This window comes from Nanorana parkeri, unplaced genomic scaffold (genome assembly GCF_000935625.1).
Source record: "Nanorana parkeri isolate BGI_ZX_2015 unplaced genomic scaffold, ASM93562v1 scaffold120, whole genome shotgun sequence".
Taxonomy (NCBI): Eukaryota; Metazoa; Chordata; class Amphibia; order Anura; family Dicroglossidae; genus Nanorana; species Nanorana parkeri.
In genome coordinates, this window is record NW_017306388.1 from 1,083,024 (window position 1) to 1,106,431 (window position 23,408).

The 23,408-nt window shown below is 42.8% G+C and overlaps 1 protein-coding gene across 1 annotated transcript; it reads left to right on the forward strand.

Moving 5' to 3' along the window:
* The first annotated feature begins 3,283 nt into the window (after nucleotides 1–3,283).
* On the forward strand, nucleotides 3,284–23,028 carry SULT4A1 (sulfotransferase family 4A member 1). The gene is made up of 7 exons (XM_018553450.1): nucleotides 3,284–3,581; nucleotides 10,355–10,485; nucleotides 11,255–11,335; nucleotides 11,957–12,083; nucleotides 14,792–14,886; nucleotides 15,992–16,130; nucleotides 22,474–23,028. Exons 1-7 carry the CDS (start codon nucleotides 3,413–3,415, stop codon nucleotides 22,584–22,586), a joined length of 855 nt encoding a protein of 284 aa, XP_018408952.1. The 5' UTR covers nucleotides 3,284–3,412; the 3' UTR covers nucleotides 22,587–23,028.
* Nucleotides 23,029–23,408: the final 380 nt, after the last annotated feature.

The following is a 23,408-nucleotide window of genomic DNA, read 5'->3' on the forward strand; positions in this document are numbered from 1 at the left end:
GCTCAATCCCACCTGATGCGTTGGGGTTGTCCATTTTTTCCCCAATGCAAGACAAGGTCATTCGGATGAACACAGCTCACACCACCGCATTGCACACAGTACTTTTATTCAGTGCAGCAGAATGCAACACAGTACAATCGTCTCACACCTCACTGTGCCCATACAAGTTAATGAACTGTCACTTGTGACATTTCAATAAAGTTCTTTTAAAAAAAAAGGTAAACAGTGCGATGTGCCGGGATTGGCGTATCAGCACTGCGCTGGGCAACACACACCAGCTGCTGTGCGATGGGGCCCTCATAGGTGTTGGTAGACTCAAGCACTGGAAAGGGGGGTGCACATGTCTGCGTCTATTGAATCCAACAGGGCATGGGTGGGCAACTCCAGCCCTCCAGCTGTTGTGAAACTACAAGTCCCATGCGGCCTTGCAACACTGACAGCCACAGGCATGACTCCCAGTGGCAGAGGCATGCTGGGATTTGTAGTTAAAGCACAGCTGGAGGGCTGGAGTTGCCCACCGCTGCATCAAAGCATGGCATTCTGATTGTTATAATCGCTTTCTCTGTTATATATAAGCTGTTCATAAAAACCCTCTTCTGTGGCCCTCTCTGATTTAGTTTCACTATATTCCTGGGGCCCGACTTTCCCAAATGCCATTCCACCATCCAATAACACCATCTCAGTGTCCAGTAGATATACACTCAATGGACGGTGCCACGGCAGTGAGCAGAGCCTAGCTATGAAATTAGAATGATAGACCTCAGCAACAAAGTGAAACTATATCAGAAAAGCGCACTTGGGGGTTCTCACATAAAGTTAATAGCAGGCGGGGCTTTTCCCTCCAAAGGTTTAAGGCTGAACTCCGAGCAGATATAAAACACACAGATGAAGGCAGTCCTGTCATCTTTATTACATCATGAAATGTCTTTTTTAATGCAAGCAGTGTGAGTACCTGAATGTGACCTGGTATCAGCTTCATGCAGTCCCTTTACAGCAGGGCTGGAGTGTGAGAGGAAGAAACAGCACAAATAGCCAATCAGTTCATGTGCAGACAGGAAGCATGCTGATAGGAGGCGAACGCTCATCACTGTACTGCTTCTCCTTTCACTGTCCATTCACAGGCTGGGGGCGGGTCCAGGATGACCTGGGCTCAGAGGACATAAGCTGAATGATGCTGGACATCAGACTGAGGACATCTAGTTGTAAAAAAAGGTATTAAATGGGACATCTCTGCATTGAAGCTAAATATGACCATTATTTGTATCTTTCTTTGAGGGTATTTCTGCTTTAAGCTTGAGTACAATGTCAGATTTCAGCTGCATTTATATTATTGAGGCTTCAGCAAAAAAGTGAAACTAAATCAGAGAGAGTCACAGACGGGACGAAGGTTACTTTCCTATTGCTGAGGCTGTCATTCTCTGAGCCCTGATATGATAGTGAACTTCGATCCAGAATCTTTTATTGTGGTTATGTCATTTCACTGAGCCAGAGATTGCCCTGGTCATGACTAAACACACAGAACACCGCGATAAATAACTGAGTCAGTTCTACAGCAATAAAACCCTTTACAGGTAAACTTCAGCTTTCAGCTTCCATAATCATCTTTCACTGAGTCCAGTTCCCTTCCTACCTTTATAGTGTGCCGCAGGCCCTGCTACATCTACCTAGACCAGAGGTAGGCAAACTTCAGCCCTCCGGCTGCGGTGAGACTACAAATACCATCATGCATCTGCCTTTGGGAGTCATGTCTGTGGCTATGAGAATCTTGCGCCCAATCACACGCAGCACCTGTCCCTCCGGGATCGGCCCGTTTATGGGCATCTACGCCGCCCGGACGTGTATGCCCCATGTGAATAACCCCTAACCCTGAACTGTAACTAGGGATGCACCGATACCGGTATTTCATGAACGAGTACCGATATTTTTTTCCCGGTACTCGCCGGTACAGAATACCGATACCGTAATTGACGAGAGAGCATGGAGCCAGCTTCCCGGCCAATCAGTAAACCGGACAATGTGTAATGACGCGGCGCCCGGCTTTCTGATTGGCTGGGAATCCAGCTTCATGCTCCCTTATCACCTCATGACGAGTACGAGTACTCGCCCAAATACTTGGCAACGATACTAGTATCGGTATCAGCGCATCCCTAATATACGTATATACCGTATTTTTCGCTCCATAAGACGCACTTTTTTCCCCCCAAAAGGAGGGGGAAAATGTGCCTGCGTCTTATGGAGCGAATCCCGACGCCCGAGACATGCAGTTTCGGGCGCCGGGCGAGTAGTAGGAGCCACTGCTCGTTTAATACGAGTGATCTAATTAGATCAATTGTATTAAAGCCGAGCAGCGGCGATCGAGTTCAGCAGTAGGAGCCACTGCTCGTTTAATACAAGTGATGTAATGAGATCACTCGTATTAAAACCGAGCAGCGGCGACGATCGAGATTACCATAGAGTAGACGAAGAACGGACGTTCTTCGTCTGCTCTGTGTGATCACTGAGACCGTGGCGCTGTAATCCAAGCGCCCCCTGTCTCAGCGGTCACTAACTGCAGCTTCTGTCACAGCTTCTGTCATAGAAGCTGTGACAGAAGCTACAGTCTGTCGAGTGCTCCATAAGGCGCGCCAGACCTCCCTGCGTCCTATGGTCCGGAGCGTCTTATGTAACGCAAAATACGGTAATCATTGCTAATTCATTTTTATATGTTTCGGGGTCAGGAAACTTCATTCCTCCCACTGTGGTGCAACTAGAACTCCCATGAGGCATTGCAAGACTCTGACAGTCACAGACATGACTCCCTGAGGCATGAGGTCAGGAGGTCAAGGGGCTTGTAATTCTCAATGGAGTACAAGTGTGGTGATGTCACCCTGTTTGTAGTACATTCATACTTCCTCCCATCTCTGGGAAGAACAATCTGCAGAGCCAGAGTATTGCATCCCGCAATGCTTTACTGCCACCAATGCCAAAAAAATTATAAAAGCACATTTTTTCTTTTAAGAAGGTGTGCACATTTTTTATTATTATTATTGTAAAAGGTGGACTATGCATTTAACATTATTTGAGCAGTTGTTTTTTTTATTAAGGAATATATTTTCAACTGCCGTGAAAAACTAGAAAACATAGAGTACAGCTGGTGGCTGTGATCAGGCACATCCCATTCAGAGAAGTGAAGTCAGCTCCTAGGAGAATTCTCCATCCTTTAATGGATCAGAGAGGGGTGCGCATGCGCTCTGCCAGCCTGCTGGTCCCCTATAATTCCTCCACTGAACACCAGAGGGAGCTCCGGAACACCGTTTGCTGCATCCTCAGCATCGCATTACATCACCGTATCCAGCTCAGCCATCCTGCCCAGCATCTCTCCCACACCGGACCCCAACCTGCTGCTGCTTCTCGCCCACCAGCATCACTGAGCATGGCAGAGAGCGAGGCAGAGACCCCCAGCACCCCGGTGGAGTTTGAGAGCAAATACTTTGAGTACAATGGGATCAGGTTGCCCCCATTCTGCAGGGGGAAGATGGAGGAAATTGCTGACTTTTCAGTAAGAAAAAATGACATCTGGATTGTCACCTACCCCAAATCAGGTAAGTGCAAAAAGACCATCATATGCATGTGTTATGATTACTGTGCACAGAGAGATCTGCACTGTAAGCCTGTCTGCCATTAATGCACCAGTCCCCTCTTGGTGTCTGTCTGCAGGATCTGCTTCTTGGAAACTTTAATTGCCTGTGATGTGATGTTTGACTATAATGAGGATGCAGAGGGGGCACCATAGCCAGCGGGCACAGACAGAAGGGCACTGCATACATAAACAGTAGCACTCTTCTTTCCCCCAGACATCTTGGGCTTGCCATCCTGTAGACAGTTTATGATGGTTAACCCTTGCAAGTCTACAGAAGGTGGATGAGTCAGAGCTTGATATGATGTCATTGTTTTCTCTCCCTTTCTTGTATCTCCAAAAGCCAATCCTGCATGTTCAGGATCCTAGACCTTTAAACCAGCAGGGTTCTGTTTTCTAGGCATTGCAGAGGTTCTGGTGACATAAATATAACATACATGATGATATAAATATATCATCTTGAAATCAGCATGCATTTATTTTGTGTATTGCTGCAGTTACTAAATATTTGAGAGCAGAAATCAGCAAAATTCCTAGAATCAGCTTCATTGATGATACACTGGATTTGCCCCTCTAGTCTGGCTCCTTGTGTGATATTAGATTTAAAGCGCGTCGGCTGTTTTGCGGGAATACACGGCAAAAGGAATCCCATTATTTTCTGTGAGGTCCGTTCACCCCTACGCAACACGCTTCTGTGCAACTTGGACAATGCCACGGGATAATTCTTTTGATGCTACATACTGTAGTGTATTTTTTGCACCATAGACTGCAGTAGGAGTGTATGAAAAATGCATGTAGCGTGCACATTTGTGCGTTTTAGCTCTTGACAACAATCCCCCACCCAGAAGCAAACTATACTTAATTTCACCTTCACTGGCCAAAACAAAAACAGATAATGCGTACAAAAATCATGAAATGCATTAAGCCCTCATTCACTTACACTGTGTGACATCCATCCATTGAGAAATTAAGCAAAAAAGCTCATGCACCTTTCTAAACTTTGAGTTTAGCACATTTTTTGTGCATTTGTAGCACATATTTACACGGTTGAAGCACATCTTGCTTGCTACGTTTGGGGTGGCATTAACAATGAATGGCACCACAAGCGCTATGCGCCTTTTTGTGTGTTCCATGATTGCACACATAAATTGCACACATGCATGAAAATTGTTCACACTCTACACTAGTGTGAGCTAAAACACATTAAAAAAAAATTCATTAAAATGAATACATACATTTATGGCATGCTGAAGTTGGCCTTCTTCAATTCTGCAGATGACAACTGTGACTGCCCTTAAGCAATACATTGGGCAAAGGCGGCTACTGAAATAAGAACATTGGCAGGCAGAAGAAGCCTCAGAATGCAGGGCACCATGCAATAAATGCAGGGCACGTGCCCCAAGTGCCTGGCGCTACTGATGCCCTTGCCTACCCTTTCTTCATAACTATCATCTGAACCAGAGTCACATGCATCAAGTAGTAGCTTAAAAGAAAACACTAGATGTTGTGTCTTCAAAGCTGGTTTCCCAAAAAAAAAATCTCCATTCCACTCCATTCCCCTGTACCTAATCTATATTTTGTGATATGAATATCAATGTACCTAGAAGCCCCAAATGACCTACCTAAAACTCTATCACGTGACAGGACAGGTCCTAAGTCTTCTTTCTTCATCTCCTGGTGACATGGATACTGATCATCAGCTGTCAAAAATGATCATCACCGGGTCCTTACTGGAGTCCTCCCAGGGTTCTCCCAATGTCCTGCAGCTTTTAAGTGGGACATCATTATGCAAGGGGCAGAGCAGAAGGGATAACAAATAGCAGATTCCAATCACCGGTCACCGCTACCAGAAGAGATGTGGAGGATCACATGACAGTAGATTTAGGTAAGTTTTTATGGGTTTCCGATTGGGTAGTTGTGGGCAGAGAAGGAATAGGTTTTTGTTTGTTTTTGTTTTTTTCTACACAGAGTTGTGCTTTAAAATTGTTCTAAACCCGGTACGTAAATTATCAAATAAACTAGTAGTTTCCTATCTTTTTAAATATGTATCTTTATTTAAAATACCTGCAATTAAGGCCCTTGTTGCGGAACTTCCTGCTGTGGGGTGACAAGTGCCTCCCAATTGCTCTTCTGCGTTGTCACCCTGTCTTATGTCTCACTGGTCCCATACTTCCCTCTCATCCACAGGGTCTCTTAGCTTACACAGGACTTCTTTTCTTCACTTCAGCTAGTGCATGGGGTGGCAGAGAACCCCACATGGGCAAAGCAATAGGTTCATTTTAAAGTCCATTACTGGGAAAAATCAAATCTGCCTCAGTCTCTTCTATCTCAGCCAACCTCCCACACATTCATGATTTTTCTTTTTGAAAACGCCTCTAATCTACTTTTCTACTAATCTGAGTTTGTGTCACATGACCCTCCGCGGCATCTCTTTCGGTAGTGGAGACCATTCATCCCCCAGTGTAGTCCAGGCTCATTGATCGGTCCCGTTCTTGCCCCATGTGTCATGACAGCAATATGCCGTCACTTAAAGTCTTCAGAACCTGTGAGCAACCCCTCAGAGGACCCCTTTAGTAGCCAGTGGCAAGCTCCCAATTACCAACGGGCAACGTGGGCACTAGAAAAAAGACCCTCCAACACTGCAGTCCAGAATAAATAACCATGGATTCAGGTAAATAAAATGGGGCATTTAGTTTAGGTACCTTAAATGTAATTGGGCTTTAAGCTAGCAGGGGTAAAGTGGGTACATTTTAGATGGAGGGAGGACTTACCCAGAGATCAGCAAACATATTGAAATGCACTTTAATTTTAACATAGAGAAGATTAATTTATTCCCTGTTGGAACTAATTATTGACATCAAATTAAACAGGTCATGTTTGTCAGCTTTGTCCCATTTCCTGCTGCTGTCAGTAGTATTTGCAGTAAATAATTTAGTATTCTGCTGGAGTTGTTCATTATAAATTCTTTCTGTTCTCGGCCAGTAAATATAAATATGGGAAGTTTGAATAGTGTGTGTGTGACATAGAATAGAATAGGGTGTTTACCTATCAGGACGATAATATTGTTGTTCCGGAGGATCTAATGGCCTCTAATTATTTTGCCTTTAAGTGCTGTAATTGTATTTATAGCTGTATTTGGAAACACAGCACATGCAGTTTTAGTAGTATAGTGGCTGGAATTAAAGCAGGTGTTAGGTGTCAAAATATAAAGCCTTGTACAGCGGGCCTCTTGGTAGCTAGAAAATCTGCCTAAATTACCCACTGCAACCAGTTGGCTTCCTTTTTCCAGGTTATTGCTTAGGCAAGCATTAAAACTAGAGATAGGGAAGCAACTGGCATTTCCAGATAGAATTTAGCAATGGCACGCTCCTTGTGTCTATCATGACAGGTTTATTTGAAATATTATGGATAAAACCTCAATCCTTTACTGAGGTGATAAGTACCAAGTTCAAGTACAAAAAAGAGATTCACGTACAAAAAAGGATGATTCTACTGACGCTCTGGGGACATGGAGGACCACTTTCTCAAGGTGGCAGACAAATATATGCATCGACGCTCAAAGATAGATACACTATATTGCCAAAAGTATTGGGATGCCTACCTTTACAAGCGCATGAACTTTAAAGGCATCCCAGTCTTAGTCCTTAGGGTTCAATATTGAGTTGGCCCACCCATTGCAGCTATAACAGCTTCAACTCTTCTGGGAAGGCGTCCACAAGGTTTAGGAGTGTGTTTATAGGAATGTTTGACCATTCTTCCAGAAACACATTTGTGAGGTCAGGTACTGATGTTGGAGGGGAAGGCCGGGTTCGCAGTCTCCGCTCTAATTCATCCCAAAGGTGTTCTATCGGGTTGAGGTCAGGACTGTGCAGGCCAGTCAAGTTCCTCCACCCCAAACTCGCTCATCCATGTCTTTATGGACCTTGCTTTGTGCACTGGTGCACAGTCATGTTGGAACAAGAATGGGCCATCCGCAAACTGTTCCCACAAAGTTGGGAGCATTGTCCAAAATGTCTTGGTATGCTGATGCCTTAAGAGTTTCCTTCACTGGAACTAAGGGGCCAAGCCCAACCCCTGAAAAACAACCCCACACCATAATCCCCACTCCAAGCTTCACACTTGGCACAATGCAGTCATGCAAGTACCGTTTTCCTGGCAACCGCCAAACCCGGACACGTCAATAGGATTGCCAGACAGAGAAGTGTGATTCGTCACTCCAGAGAACACGTCTCGACTTCTCTAGAGTCCAGTGGTGGCGTGCTTTACACCACGGCATCCGACGCTTTGCAATGCACTTGGTGATGTAAGGCTTGGATGCAGCTGCTCGGCCATGGAAACCCATTCCATGAAGCTCTGTACGCACTGTTGTTGTGCCAGTCGGAAGGCCACACGAAGTTTGGAGGTCTGTAGCTACTGACTCTGCAGACAGTTGGTGACTTTTGCACACTGTGTGCTTCAGCATGCGTTGACCCCACTCTGTCATTTTACGTGGCCTACCACTTCATGGCTGAGTTGCTGTTGTTCCCAGTTGATTCCACTTTGTTATAATACCACTAGCAGTTGACCATGGAATATTTAGTAGCAAGGAAATTTCACGGAACACCTGAATCCAATGATTTGGAGGGTTGTCCCAATACTTTTGGTAATATAGTGTATATAAATATATTCACAGTATATTCACCTATCAGTCATCAGAATTCAATACTCCTGTAGGGTTGACTATGCCCCATGCTTAATTCCATGTCTGCCAAAGAATAAAACATATGAAGTACTACTTTGGCGAGAATGGCGAGCGGTGAAGGAACCGAACGTAGAGTTGCCTTGGGAAAACCCAATTCAACCCCAATTGTTCTGATGACATGACATTTTAAATAAACGAGCACTTTGGCTTACAATACTTTGGTGCACTGTTGACATCTATCTACCAATGCTGAAGAAACCTAACACAAAAATTTCCCAGCACATTTACCAGCTATACTGCAAAAAAGCTTACACTGTCTCGACTTGCGTTAAAATCAGAGGTTTTAGTTAAACACCTTTTGCCTAATATTGGAAGGCACACTGGCACCTCAAGGCTCCTCTGCGTAGTGTGGTTCGTTCCTAACTCTAATCTATGAGAGCCTCTATCTTGGAGCATACTGTATATAGCAAAGGACAAATTGGGTGCAGGTATGCCTGGAGGCGCAGGCACACACCAGAAGCCCAGCACCTCACAATGGCAGCTGAAGCCCCCAGTGTGTCTCCAAAAATGATTGGGTAAACCCAATTATTTTTTACCATTATTTTTTTTTCTATATACTGGCTTTTCATTATAGCAACCATGATAATAAAGTAAAATGAAGATTTTACTGTAGAATAACACTTTTGCAAGTTAAATGGAACGTTTTCATAGATATCTGTATATCAGACCAAAAAGAGGGACCACTGAGGAGGAAAAAGGGACAGAGGGATTTGGTTTCAGGCTAGGTTCACACTAGGGCGATCCGTGACCGCACGACAATCGTACACGCAACCGTGCAGGTATCCACGGGGTCACGGACAGGGCCGGATTTACTCTTCCTGATGCCCCAATGCCAGGTTCCTTAATGCACCCCCCTGTATGCAGGCTGCATACGAGTAATCTTGGTGACATCGCCGAGATCACTTGTACAAAACAAGCGATGGCTTACCCTCTCGACATTCAGTCCTGCTTGCCCAAAGCAGGGCTAAAGGTAGAAAACTACCTGCTCGTCGGCCGGAACTGCATGTCCCGGGGGGTCGGGAGATAGGAATTCCATACCCCTGCTGCCCCTCTACTCCCTGCTGCCCCAAGGCCGGGCCTTGGTTGGCCTTGTGGGAAATCCAGCCCTGGTCACGGATTTGCACAACACCGCCGATCGCTCTGGTGGTGCCATTATTTTCTAATGACACCCCGGTCGCCCCAGGCATATTGCATTGTTTCCCTCCACGATACCACCTGTACTTTTTTTCAGCTATTGCCACATGGATATATATCGGGATATAACGCCATTGAAATCAAAGGGGGCGTACGGCAATCGCTGTGTGCAATCATGCACGATTACGCAGTCCTGGGATTAAAATGAGGGACAGTTGGGATGTATGAAATGGGGAAATATAAGGTAACACTTTTTCGTTTCCCTGAAACAACTCCTTACACATGGCCTGCAGAACTCTGACCCTAGTCAGCAGGTTTAGATAGTGAGCTCCTGTGGCTGACAAGGACGGATGTGAAAGGCTCTAATAACACTGTAATGTGTTAGAGCAATATAATTATGGTAAATTAATAATACATAAAGAATCACTGAGCTCAGTTCCCTTCAGCCTAATGATGGTGCAAAGAGGCACAGACGAGGGGAGGAGGCAGACGTCTGCAAATCAGTATCTGCAATCTATAACAGATTAATGAGTGACACAAGAACAAGCCAATGGTACGTGACAATCAGGGCAAGACTCATGTCTCAGGTATTAAGAACACCTTTCAAGCTTCTCTCTTCTACAGTTTAGATCAGTACAAAATAGTATAACTATCAAGGTGAAACCCATTTCTGTTTGTAGCAAGAAACCCGTGCCAACAATACTGAGCTCTGTCATCAATATTCTCAGACAGAACCACAAGTCCAATTGATTATCCTTCCTGGTAGAGCTTTTTAAAACCTCAAAATCTGGCCCTCTCACGTTCATCTGTTTGCCAATGTACAATACATGTCATTAGTGTTTCACAGAAATCTTATTTTGCAGGGACAAGCTTGCTACAGGAGATTGTGTATCTAGTGAGCCAAGGGGCCGATCCTGATGAGATTGGACTGATGAACATTGACGAGCAGCTGCCTGTCTTGGAGTATCCTCAGCCTGGGTTGGATATCATCAAGGTATTGTTCAGAATATCTATAGGAAAAATGAAGCCGTGTCTCTAGCACCCAAGTGTTTTCAGCTGTCATTAGAAAATGAAACCCAGCATTGGATTGGTTGTTAGACATGACCACAAATGAGTAACTAAGAGAAGATTGTGGTCACGATTATGGTCAAATTTTGAGATAAATGGGAGAGGGGGGCTACAAGTTTAAGCATGCTCTTGCCCAATAGGGATCAAGCTACACTTGCAGGGCTACAAGTTAACCCACCATACACCCAGAAGATTGCAACTTTTCCTTTTTTTTCAAGTACTGCATGGCAACCTGCATTTAGGTAGTGAAGTGCCTTTGTTCTGATTATCCTGTTTTTTTAGGGGAAAATATTACGTTGTATACGTTTACACATTTTCAAGCAACATCCATGACACTCAGTTTGTCGAAAATGCTTCATTGTCTAATACAAAATGTCAACACTTGGTTGCTTGTTTAAAATAAGTAAATAGTTTCTTCTCAGCTAGGACAGAAGGAAGTGGGCCTATGTCCCTTTAGCAGTGTTTGTAATCTGATCTTTCTTGCTTTTCCTTGGCACAGAAGGTGTAGCTGTTATCTATTTATTTATTTATTTTTTTATATCAACTTTTTATTATTAATATTAATTAAATACATAAAATTACACAAAAATATGTGTATGTCATTTAATTAATTTGGTATAGTAGAGCACAGAAACATTTAGGATTATATTGATAACTTCATGAGATGTATGACATTGTGTATGTTTTTGGTGCAGGAACTGACCTCTCCACGACTAATCAAGAGTCACCTACCCCACCAATTCCTGCCAAGAGACCTGCACAATGGAGAATCCAAGGTAACTATAATAGAATGGTAAAGCTGGACATACATGTGGCAACCTTTTGGCAGTTTCAACTGCTTGCGATTGAGCTGGAATTGAAATTTCAAGCAGTCGAACTCGGAAATTAGTGATTTTAATCCTCTACAAATCGCCTGGATCAAACCTAGTGGAAGAATCCAGCTGCTTTAAACAGAATTGTCATCGTTGTTTCAGGCTTTGAACAATTTTTCAATAACCTGGACTGCGGTTGTGAACTTATATGCCGATTTAATCAATCAAATTCAGGTGTTTGACTGAACTCTTGGATGTATGGATATATGCTTTATTCCTGGTCAATTGAAAGAGGTGAAGTTCCCTGAGAGTTGCTGCGTGTTCCATATAAAATGTATTTATGAACAGTTTGCAGAGCCATTGGAAGGAGGTAAAATGGAATGTTATTAGCATATCTTCTAATCCATTTGTACCCAATCAGGCAGTTCCTTGCATTACGGAGTGGTTGATAGATCTAAAGGAGATTGATCTAGTTGTTTTTGATGTAGTTGCTCAGACCTGAAGCATCGCCTGTGTATGTGGGCTGGAAAGCCACTGTAATGCTCTATAATGATTTGCTCATTGTAAACTCATCTTCTGCTATAGGTCATCTACATGGCACGGAACCCGAAAGACCTGGTGGTGTCTTACTATCAGTTCCATCGGTCCCTGCGGACTATGAGTTACCGAGGAACCTTCCAGGAGTTCTGCAGGAGGTTCATGAATGACAAATGTAAGAAGAAAAACATTTACAGCTTTCAGCTGAAGATCATAAGCTGAAACCCACAAAACCATGTTCAGTGGGTCACTACATGCCTTCCACTTTTCTTGGTGAGAGGTTCCTCAGCCTCCCCCTAGCACAGCACTGTCAGTTCTCGCGCCAAGCAGCCATTCAAAAATGCTGCCTGGCGCCGAGTGTCAGCTTGAGGTGGGGTGGACTGGGAGTATAGCCGCGAGGGAGCTCCATCCAAACGTGCATTGCTTTACAGCTCCCTCAAGTGCCCTTTAGAGGTGCCTGGAATGGAGTGGCTTCCTACACCTCTACAGGGCACAAAAGGGAGCTGTACAAGCAATGCACATATGGATGGATCTTTGTCACAGCACAACAGCCCACACTGGATCCCAGGCTGAGGATCCACTCCATTTCTCATAAGGTAGGGAGGCTGGGTGGCTCTAAAAAAAAAGGAAAAAAATGTTTTTGGAGTGTGTGTGTGTGAGAATGTCTGTGAGTGTGTGAGATTGTGTCTGTTGTTGTGTATGTATGTTAGTGTTTTTGAGGGCCCGTTCACACTAGTACAGTGCGTTAATAGTACAGTCCCGTGCAATTAACACACTGTACCACGCAATTGCATCTACTGTGCAATCTGGTGTGGGAGGTGTGTTGCGTTCCCATTCATTTGAATGGTACCCCATACGCACCTCCCACCCACAGTTCGTACATCCGCACCGGAACGCGAGATACCCTAATGCTGTGCGTTCCATTGCAGTGCCACTTGCGTCGCGACTTAAAGGAGAACTATGAGATGAGTGATTTCCACTCACCTCATAGTTCTAGCCGACCTGTGACAATGAGACTGTCACAAGTCGGCTCAGTAGATCGGGAGGTGAGCGAACACATACCGGGTTCGCTCACCTCTCGATCCTGTCACGGCAGAGAGGCCGTGACAGGGGGAGGGGTTGGATTCCCCTCTCCCCGCTCCGATCTGCCAGCGCTGACTGGCGGAACGGACGGGGGAGGTGGCGGGTACAGCTGGCTCTGCCTCTAGATAGGGAGAGCCAGCTGTCACTCACGCAGCTGGGCGGATCTCGACGTCCATGTAGCTCGCGGTATACTGAGCTTAGGGTGACGGGAGGATGCTAGTTTGTGTCCTCCCGTTACCCTAAGGAGAACTATGGGGAAAAACACTGACCCCATAGTTCTCCTTTAATGTCCAAGGACAAATGTGGGTCCTGAGGTTACACAAGTTGAGAACCACTGCTTTAGAGCACTGGTTTCAAATTGTGTATAGATAGGCACACATATAGATATAATTGATGTATGTATATTTCGGGCACAAAAACACTTTTGTATGTTGATTTTAAGATCTGTGGAGGAGTATAGACACTTTTGCGGTTTGTGATTTGTGGTTAAAGCCGACCTCTGGGCAAAATTATTAGCACAACTGTTTATCCAACCCAAATTTCAGTAAAAAATACATTAAAGCTCACTTTCATTATATATAATACTCACTTGTTGGTAAAAATGAATGAGGTTTGTGCCAAGTAAATAGAAAACAAACCTTAAAATTGTGTGCACCCATAAAACCGTGATAAGTTTTGACATCCAAAAATTGTCCATAGGCAACGATTTAAAACCCTTTAAAGGTTATGATTTTAGAGTTAACTGTAAATAGAACAAACTAGAATTATTGCACTCACTCTGGTGTACGCGGCAATACCCAACATGTGTGGCACATTTCCTGCGTAGGCACACCCATCACATCTTTATGTATGTGTGAGAGTGTTTACGTTGGGGAGGGTTTTAAAAAAAAAAAACTATTTTGTTATTGAATTCATGTTACTTTATTTTTTAAACTTTTTTTTTTTTACATTTAACTAATAGCCCCCTATGTGATAGCCTAGTAGAAATTACAAGTCCTCTTTACTCTTTAAAGAGACATTATGATTCTATTAGACCCCTAATGTCATGTCTGTGCCCCACTGAATCTAATTAAGCACAGATCGGGCTTGATCATCTTCTTCTCCTCTGTCCATATCAGCTGGTAAATGACAGCTCTGTACCAGGAAGTGCTGAAATCCTTGTCGCTTCCGGGTTCATTCACAGGGTGAGGAGAGCAGCAAACAGATGTTTGCTGACCTCCCTCTGCTCCACCAGTCATGCCCATCCTAGGTCCTCAGGAAGGGTTTGAGAGCCCTGGTGTGGGGAACATGGTTTGCTTTTTTGGAGGCCATTCACACTTTGCATTCAAAAGAAAGAAGAGAGAACATCTTGATACATTGAAAGACTTTTATTACTTTGTATTTGCATTCTGCAACATTGTATATCATTTCTGGGTATGTAAGCATACGTGTTTTGTATCATTCATGTTTCAGCACAGTTTTGGAGTTAGTTTGCACAGATTGCTATAGCTTCATTGATTTTTTGTTGTGTTGCTTTATTGTTATATGACTTTCAGAAATGTTCTCTTGCTCTCTCAAAACCACTCTAGGCACTTTCTCCAACCAGCAATGTAATAAGCCAGGGCCAAGAGCAAAAATGGTGTAAATGGTGCAATAATCCATAGCAACTAATCAGAGTTGACCTTGTGTTTGGTTGTTCTGGTTACTGCATTTGGCATGTTGCTCTGTGGCCTGCTTGACTTATTAATTTGAGTATTTATTAAAACACCGATAACTGTTTCTGATAGAAATGTTAACTCCCTTCCTTTTTTATGACCACAGTGGGCTACGGTTCATGGTTTGACCACGTCCTTGAATTCTGGGATCATCATTTGGATTCTAATGTACTTTTTCTGAAATATGAAGATATGCACAAGGTAAGGCCATGTTCTGGTAGCATACGGAACCATTCATATCAATTCCTGTGTCAGAAGACCTCAGGGTCAACCCATTGTCCATGGAGTTAATAAACTAAGCTTATATGAAAAAGGTAACTTAAAGAGACCCTGTCACCCCTGCCCATGCAGGACAAAGTGACAGTTTCTCTGCAAAGCTCCCGATCCTCCTTACCTGCTCTATCTAGCCGACACTGAAATGACTGGTGTCCACAACCTGTGGAAGCAGTGATGTCACTCTCCTGGTCATGTGACAGTGTTAGGGCCTAGGGTTTAGCTGCTAATAAGCTAGAGAAGAAAATATATTTCTGATTTCTATTATGCGTTACTTAGCCACCCACAAAGCCAGTTGGCATGGCTTTTAAGTGAGCTCCATTTTTTTAATAACTTTTATTTTAAGAGAAAGAACCTCTGTCCATAAAAATCTTCAACCTATCATTATATAAACTTAGTCAAAATGAAGAATCTCTCTTGAGCAAAGGTCTAAACTCCTACCCCACCTCTAAACCTAACTTGTTTAACCGGTCACATGATCGGTCAGCTTTGGGTGTTAGAGCTGCTGCGTGACAGCTGCAGTATCCAACCCTGGATCTAAGTATTGGAGCAGTATTTTTACGCTCCCCGAAATTCTCCTTTAACTGCTAATTTTAGTCTAGGGTATCGGGAAAATAAGTATTGCCTATCTGATCCCCGGTACCCCAGCAGTTATCACCTCTTTTCCATCTTTGTAAACAAGAACCTTTCATAAATACATGCTCTGGTGACATATGCTTTCTTGTTGTGTAGCTGCAACACATTCCACTGGATTGTACACAGTTCACAGTAAACCATTCACATCATTGTCTGCCCCCCTACAATTTGAATGCAATACACATGCACATACAGTACTAGGGCCAGTTTGGGTGGAAACCATTAATAAAACATTAATGTTTTAGTAAAAGAAAACTCATGCAAATAGAAGAATAATATGCAAACCATACTTACTGGAGGGAATTTTACCCATTATCCCAGCACTGCAAAGTAAACATTCTAACCACTAAATCGACATGTCAAGAGCTAGAGATGTACTGTTTTTGTCTCCCTCCAGGACCTCGGCACAATGGTTGAACAGCTGGTGAGGTTTCTGGGAGTTTCTTATGACAAAGCCCAGCTGGAGTGCACGATAGAACATTGCCATCAACTTATTGACCAGTGTTGTAACGCAGAGGCCCTCTCAGTGGGCAGAGGTACGTGTAGGATAGATGTCATCATGTTTGTTTTTGTAGTTTGAGAAAGCATCCATTCTTTCTCTAGGCACAAGCATCCGACAAGAATGGAGGACTATTTTTTGTTGCACGTGAGAAAGAGCAACTTCGGGCAACAAATAACGTTTGGAATCTGGAGATGCTGTCAAAACATTACAGCTATGCTAAAGTTTCAATGGCTATGTATTAGATTTATATTTGTCTTAATGCACTCCCAGTTTAAAGCATAGTTTCTTCATCAGGATGCATTTTGATTCCTTAGCTTCTATAGATTTCACAGCACAGTTATGCATATATGCATAGTCTATTAGTTAAAGGGTCCTCCCAATGTGCAGTGCTCTGCTAAGCACACATGCTTGGCTTGGCCCGTCATTTATGTTTAGTCTTAGGAGAGTGATATGAGGAAGTTGGCAGACACTACCACAACACTAGAAAGAACCATATTTATTGGGGTGGTATTCCAACATGCCCAATTTTTTGTACCTGCCAAGAACAATTATTATCAAGACTGTGCATTTTGTGATTGACTAAATATTGATCAAAATTATAATCCTTCAGTCATAAAAATATCTAGGAAAATTGTATTAAAAACATTTACATGAACAGTCTTACGATCGGTTTTCTGATACATTCAGTTATTTTATTGATTGCAAGTGATTAATGAAATTCTATCACAGCTGGTCCTCCTTTGTGAATTTTTTTTAAATTCAATCAGTTTAATTACATTGACTGAGCTATTGAATGATCAAATCGAGATTGTATTGGCCATCAAAACGTAGATTTGTAGCCCAATTCAGCAGGATCAGATGACTTTCATCTCATATCTGCAAGAAGCTTAACTGATGATGATGGGTGTTTTGTTAAGCATTGTGAGAGGTATCCGAAATAGCTCAGGGAAGCTAAAAGAAGTGTTGAGGAGGGTGGCAATCATGGAGAGTGGGTAAAATGAACATTCGCTGGAAGCAGGGAGATGACATCCTCAGCATGGTGACACTACCACCGGTTCTTCTAGGACAAAACTGGGCAGAGCAAGAAATACCCCATGCCACCTTCAAATTGAAGAGGAGATGTTGTCCTCAGAACACCAGATTATGATTTCAAGGGGGTTTTGGGGCAAAAGTTGGCTTGGTGTACTACAGCAACTAATAATCGAAAACAGAAGCTCTGGGCAGGCAAGCTGCTCTCCATGTAAGCCTTTCTGGGTCTAAATTTAGATCTTGACTGGAGTACACCTTTAAAAACAAACAAATGCACAATAATGAAGACCGCTAATACAAAATATGTATCTTTTTGAAGAACTGTAATACATGAGAATGTATTACCAGGAACCAGGAACCTCCAAGGAACATAACACATCAGAGGCAATGTCAGCCTACTGTCTGACCAGATCTAGGAATTATATAAAAATAACCATTTTGGGTGGATTGCTGCTTGATTATCACAATTTAGCGGGTGTCTTTTTTTGTAATTCATTTTATCTTTATGTTAACCTTCATTTTATTTTCATCCTATACATGTGCGTTTGATACATGTTTTATGTTTTGTTGACTCTCCTTTTCTTTTTCTTTGAATGTCATGTATGTTTTCAGTTCTATTTTTGTTTTCTTTTAGCATGTTGGTTATTTTCATTCTGAAGATGTGAGCAGGCAGTTTATTAGCTTGTAATTCATGTGCCCCAGTTACAGGATCGCAGAGGGGAGCATCAGGTGGGTGTCTCATTCATAATGCAAGTTTGTCTCATAAAAAGTACAACAAGCTGCAGTGCTGCCTGCAGGATGACAGTTATCGGAGGGTTTCCATATGCAAATATCTTTTTGTTCAATACCTTGTTCAGCTTTCACTAGGTGCTTGTTATATATTGGTCGACTGTAGAGTGTGGATAAAATCCTGATAGATCTGGGGCACCCCAACGGCACTAGAGTTGCCCCCTTTTTTTCTTTTCTTCCATGCTTTGGTCCAGCAGTACCCATTGGATGTGCTGATCAGGTTCTAATGGCTGAAAGGAACTTCTAATGAACTTCCTAACTAACACTACAAGCCAATAAACACAATAGGAGACTACTACATTGTGCTCTGTTGTTGCACCTGATGATTGGTTGTCAGCAGGCATGGATTTTTACTCTTTGCTCCCCCAGTCCTGTGCTGCCCCCTGTAAAGCCAAAAGTGGCTCACAATGTCTGGAGGCAGGGGCAAAAAAGAGACAAATCACCCACTTTGCATCAGTACACCTGAAACTGCCAACTAGATTTGTCACCCTATTAGTTTTGTTTAGGTGTATGAAGAAAAGGTGAGCTGTTAGAACACTGTACAATATTGACTGCTATCCTAGCCTTCCCCTACTCTATCAAAATCATTAGAGCCACAAAGTGTCTGACATTACTGCCAAAGGGATACGATTCGACAGGGTGGGAAGAAGGGAAGCTGGTAGCTTGCTGTTGAAGATAAAACTACTACAAGTGGCCATTTATTTTGTGCCCTGACAATATATAGTGTTAAGGTGTCAGCTACTCAATGGAAATGTGCTGCTCTGCCATCACAAGAGAGGAGACTAAAATGTTATTTGACTATATGTAGTCATTACAATAAACATTACAGTGTATGTATAGCCAAATTGCTTTTTTTTAGGTTTGGATGGAATGGAGAAGGATTAGAACCTCTCTCAAGATTTTACTGCTATCCAAGGTTCTGTTTGAGAGATTTCATCACTTCCTGTCCTGCTAACAATGGTTTTACCAGACAGAAAGTGAGGGAAAATGTGGCACAGGGACACAGACAAAATTGGAAAACTGTTATCGATACTTATAGTAAGCTTCCTTTCCTGGCCTATTCTCATGTCAGAATACTCATGGTCCAGCTCCGCCCTTCGGACCCCCATTAGGACCATCTTACCATATCATATATTTGAGCCCAGTCCCCTCCACCAATGTTCCGTAACTGGACTCGGGACAGAACTAATATGTGGGAAAGTATGCTGACATGAAGGAAAATTAGGGTAAGTATCAAGAACAATTTTCAGTTTTTTAGGCCTCCTCATGTCAGCATACTCATGGGATATAGCTAGCAATAACCAAAAAAAGGGACAGAAAAGACTACTCAAGAATAAAGACATGCAGAGCTAAAAGCTGCAATGCTGTTAGAATTTATTAGATGGATGAGAAGCCATTAAAACTGCCAAACCTTAGGAAGGACAAGACACCTCCACGTTGTAGTGTTTAGTGAATTTTGTGGGAGAACTCCAACTGGTGGCCTTTCAAGGATACTTTAGAGCAGGGGTGGCAAACTCTGGCCCTCCAGCTGTGGTGAAACTACAAATCCCATGATGCATCTGCCTCTGCGAGTCGTGCCCGTGGCTGTGAGAATCTTGCAAAGCCTCAAGGGACTTGTAGTTCCACAACAGCTGGAGGGCCGCAGTTTGCCACCCCTGCTTTAGAGAATGAAGCCCATGAAGACACCACACTCCTTGTGGAATAAGCCTTGAGTTATTCATGGGGGAGACTTTTTAAAGAAGTCACCAGCACACCAAAGATGTCACCTGAAGGTAACATCTTTAACAAGTTTCAATATTGGCGGTGCCATCCACGGTCACTTTGAGCACCCACGAGCCGCCAAACAAAGACATTGAGGATTTAGGTTCAAGAGGTCGCACTGCTAAAGATCTCTCTCTGGTGGAAGATACTAAGGCAAAGCTTGTGCCAGCTGTAGAAACAGTAGAAAGCTGAATCTTCTTGGACAAGAGGGTAAAACTATCTCCTGCTGGATCTTCCTGAGAACAAAGAGAATTAATGCTTTTGGGGGGAAAACATAAACATGCTGAAAACTTCACTGGACGTAAACACATAATCCCAGAGAAAAGAAATCGCAATCCCAACTCCAAACCTAAAAGAGAACTGAGAACTGAGAGTTATGACCTTATCACCAGTATATGGAGATAAGCATCTGCAAGGTCTACCGATAACATTCAGTTTCCCTCTGTTACTACTGCAATTCTACTGATTCCATTTTAAACCTCACCTTTATTAAACAATTCAGTGATTTGACGTCTTTGTATCAGTCTAAATTTTCTGATTTCCTGACTAAAAATATTGGAAGGCAAAATTTCCTGCCTTCTTCAATAAAGTTAAGTGGAAAAAATATATAAAATAAATAAGAATTAAGAAAAAAAATAAGTAAAAAAAATAATAATTAAAATAAACAAATAAAAAGGTGATGAAAATAATAAGATAAATAAAATGTATGTAAAAAAACATTAAAAAAATTAAATCTAGCCCTGCCGCCCCCACCATCTGGTTGCCATTCTCCATGGGGAGGATTTGCAGGGAGGGAAGCGCATAGAGGAACCGGGCCTTGGGGCAGCAGAGAGAGTAAATCCAGCCCTGGTGATAAATGCTAAATATTGTATTTGTCATCACTTTCTGTTCTGATGACAATGGTCACTAGGACCAATAGGGAGTATAAAGCTACCCAGCAGGGACAACATTAATCATGTGAGAGAGGTTCTAATGCTTCCCTACTGTGTCCAAAACTAAAAAAGGAGGCATTTGATATTCACACACTATGACCTTTATAGGTCTCATTCCTTCATACCCCTTATGAACTAAAACAATATTACATTTCCACTATGGGCCTGTTTTTTTGTCTTAACTTTATCATTGTATAAGATATTAAAATACTACATTTTTGTGGGTGTGTGTGTGTGGGGGGGAATTGGAAAGGACTAATACTGTTTTGCAAAAATGTTTTATTTTCTATGTAATCTGTAGACAAAAAAAGATGTAAAGAAAAATGCGTTGTTTCTGTTTTAATCTGTGGTTTAGAAAAAGTAGTTTTATTCTATAATTTATCCTGTTTAAAATTATACAAAAATGCATGACAGAAAGGGTTTTTTTCCCAGTTTTGTGCATTTTCTTGTTATGCAGCCCTCAAACTAAATAAGAAAGGAAACAAATAAAAACAACAGAAAATGAAAAAACAAAAACAAATAGAAATAAAAAAAAAAATCAGCAGAAAAATAATAGCTACAGGGAAGTTTATTGGGGCTGCTAAGGGTAAATAAAGGGTCAGAAAGGGGTTCAATAGGAATACATTTTATTTAGAAAACAATTTAACTTTTTAATTTTCTTTTAGTGATGTCATATGCAGATTAAAGGTCACATCTTGGATCTATATATAAATAAAATAGTAAATACCATGAAACATTACATTGATTTAATGTATTTATTCAATGACACTTGCAGACTTTTTTCAAGTGTCCCTTTACACAGAAGTGGCTGCGTTTTGGCAAATAAATAAAGCAATTTCTGATAATAGTTGCGGAGGGAGCAGCGGCGGCAGAGCCGTAGCTAGCTCATTTTGCGCCTGAGGCAAGAACAGAAAATTGTGCCCCCTCCAGAAAATTGTGCCCCCTCCAGAAAATTGTGCCCCCCCCTGTTGGGGGGGCTTTAGGGGAGATATTAGGGGTCTAAACATGACATTTCCCGTTTGAAATAGAAAAAGAGATTGAGGACACAAAGTCCTCTGCCCATACAGGTGAGGGAGAGAAACAGGGATCCGAGGAGAAGCTGGAGCCTGTGCCGCTCCTCTTCTCCCTGCTGAGCCGCAGCTGTGTTGGCTGCCTGGCGCCCCTGTTGCCAATGGCGTCCTGTGCTCACCTTGGCAAAAGGGGCAAGGGGGCGCAGCCAGGCTGCCCTGGCTACACCCCCTCTCTGCTGTGCCTGAGGCGAGTGCCTCACTCGCCCCATGGTAGCTACAGCCCTGAGCGGCGGAAGGAAGGAAAGCAGGACATAAGAGATGTGTTCTCAAAATCTTTACGTGGTTAAAGTGTATGTTAAGACAAAAAGTTTTTTCTAGTTTTCGATGGAGTAGAGGAGTAAATCCGTTTGCATTTTTACTGCTATCCAAGGTTTTTGGGTTTTTTAAAATAATATTATTTCACCCTCACTTCCCGTCTTGCTGACAATAGTTTCACCAAGCAGAAAGCAAGGAGCAGTAGCAGCAGGCACACAAACAGAAATACAAATCTGACAGGGGCTCTAGCTTTCCACTACTGGAAAGATTCCTTCACTTCCAGTCTGGTAAAACACGGTCAGCAGGGCAGGAAATGACGGTAAATGTCTCCAGCAGAGCCCCAGAATGCAGCAAAAATCTGAAAGAGGTTCAAACCCTTCACCATTTTATTCAAAACTAAGAGAACACATTTTTGGTGGACTTATACTTTAAGCAATCCAGCAATATCCTGATTTCTAATTAGGCAAGAGTTTTTTGTTTGTTTTTTATAAATGATGTACTGTAAGACCATTTTAAAGCCTGTTTCTGTCTTTTCCTCCAGGAAGGGTCGGCCTTTGGAAGGATATTTTCACCGTATCCATGAATGACAAATTTGACCTGGTGTACAAGCAGCGGATGGGGAAATATGACCTGACCTTTGACTTCAGCTTATAGGAAATGCATGCAACGATTTCCCATGTATTAGCTAGACAAGCTTATGGCCTCTGTTTCTATTGGCTGCACAATCTACTGTAATTATCCTGTGTAATATTATCCGCAGGGGACCGCTCCCAGGCAGCTGCCCGTCTCTCAGTATTTCATTGCTTCTTTTCAGTTAACTCTTGGGGTGCTGGAACGGGACCACCGCATCGCCAGGTCCTGGGTCTCAATTGGAACCTCGGAGCCGGGGATCTTGCAGGGCCACATGGATTCCTGGGACAGCGCTGAGCTGCCGCGGGACCTCAGAAATCTCACAGCTTGTACACACAGGCTCCAGAATGACAGGGTCGGGGCCATCCATGACACTTGTACAATACCTGATGGTAAAAATGCATTAAGATGCCGTAAGATTGTTCACTTTACGCAGCACATAAAACTCAGAGCAGTTTACAAACTACTCTACCCACCATGGTCCTATAAAGGCATACTAAGGCCAATTTGGTTAAAGGTTGTTTCGTCTACCATTTTTTATTTTGGCAGTTTGTTGACTTTAAGGGTCTACAAAAGTAAAGCCTGATAATCCTTGGTGTGAAGGTTTTCAACAAGTGAAAATGTAAAGGGACCTCTCACCCCCCTATCCTTAACCTGACCCTCACCTAAGACCAACATTTCAAACTATACATAAAATTAGCACTTAAAGCGACATTGTCCTTATCTAAAACTCTACAGAAACACAATACCTGTAAAAGAAGAGTGTAAATACTTACCTCTCATGCTGTCCATGCTGCTGGACACCTCTCCTTTGATGAGGAATGGTGCTTATCTACTTTGCATTTA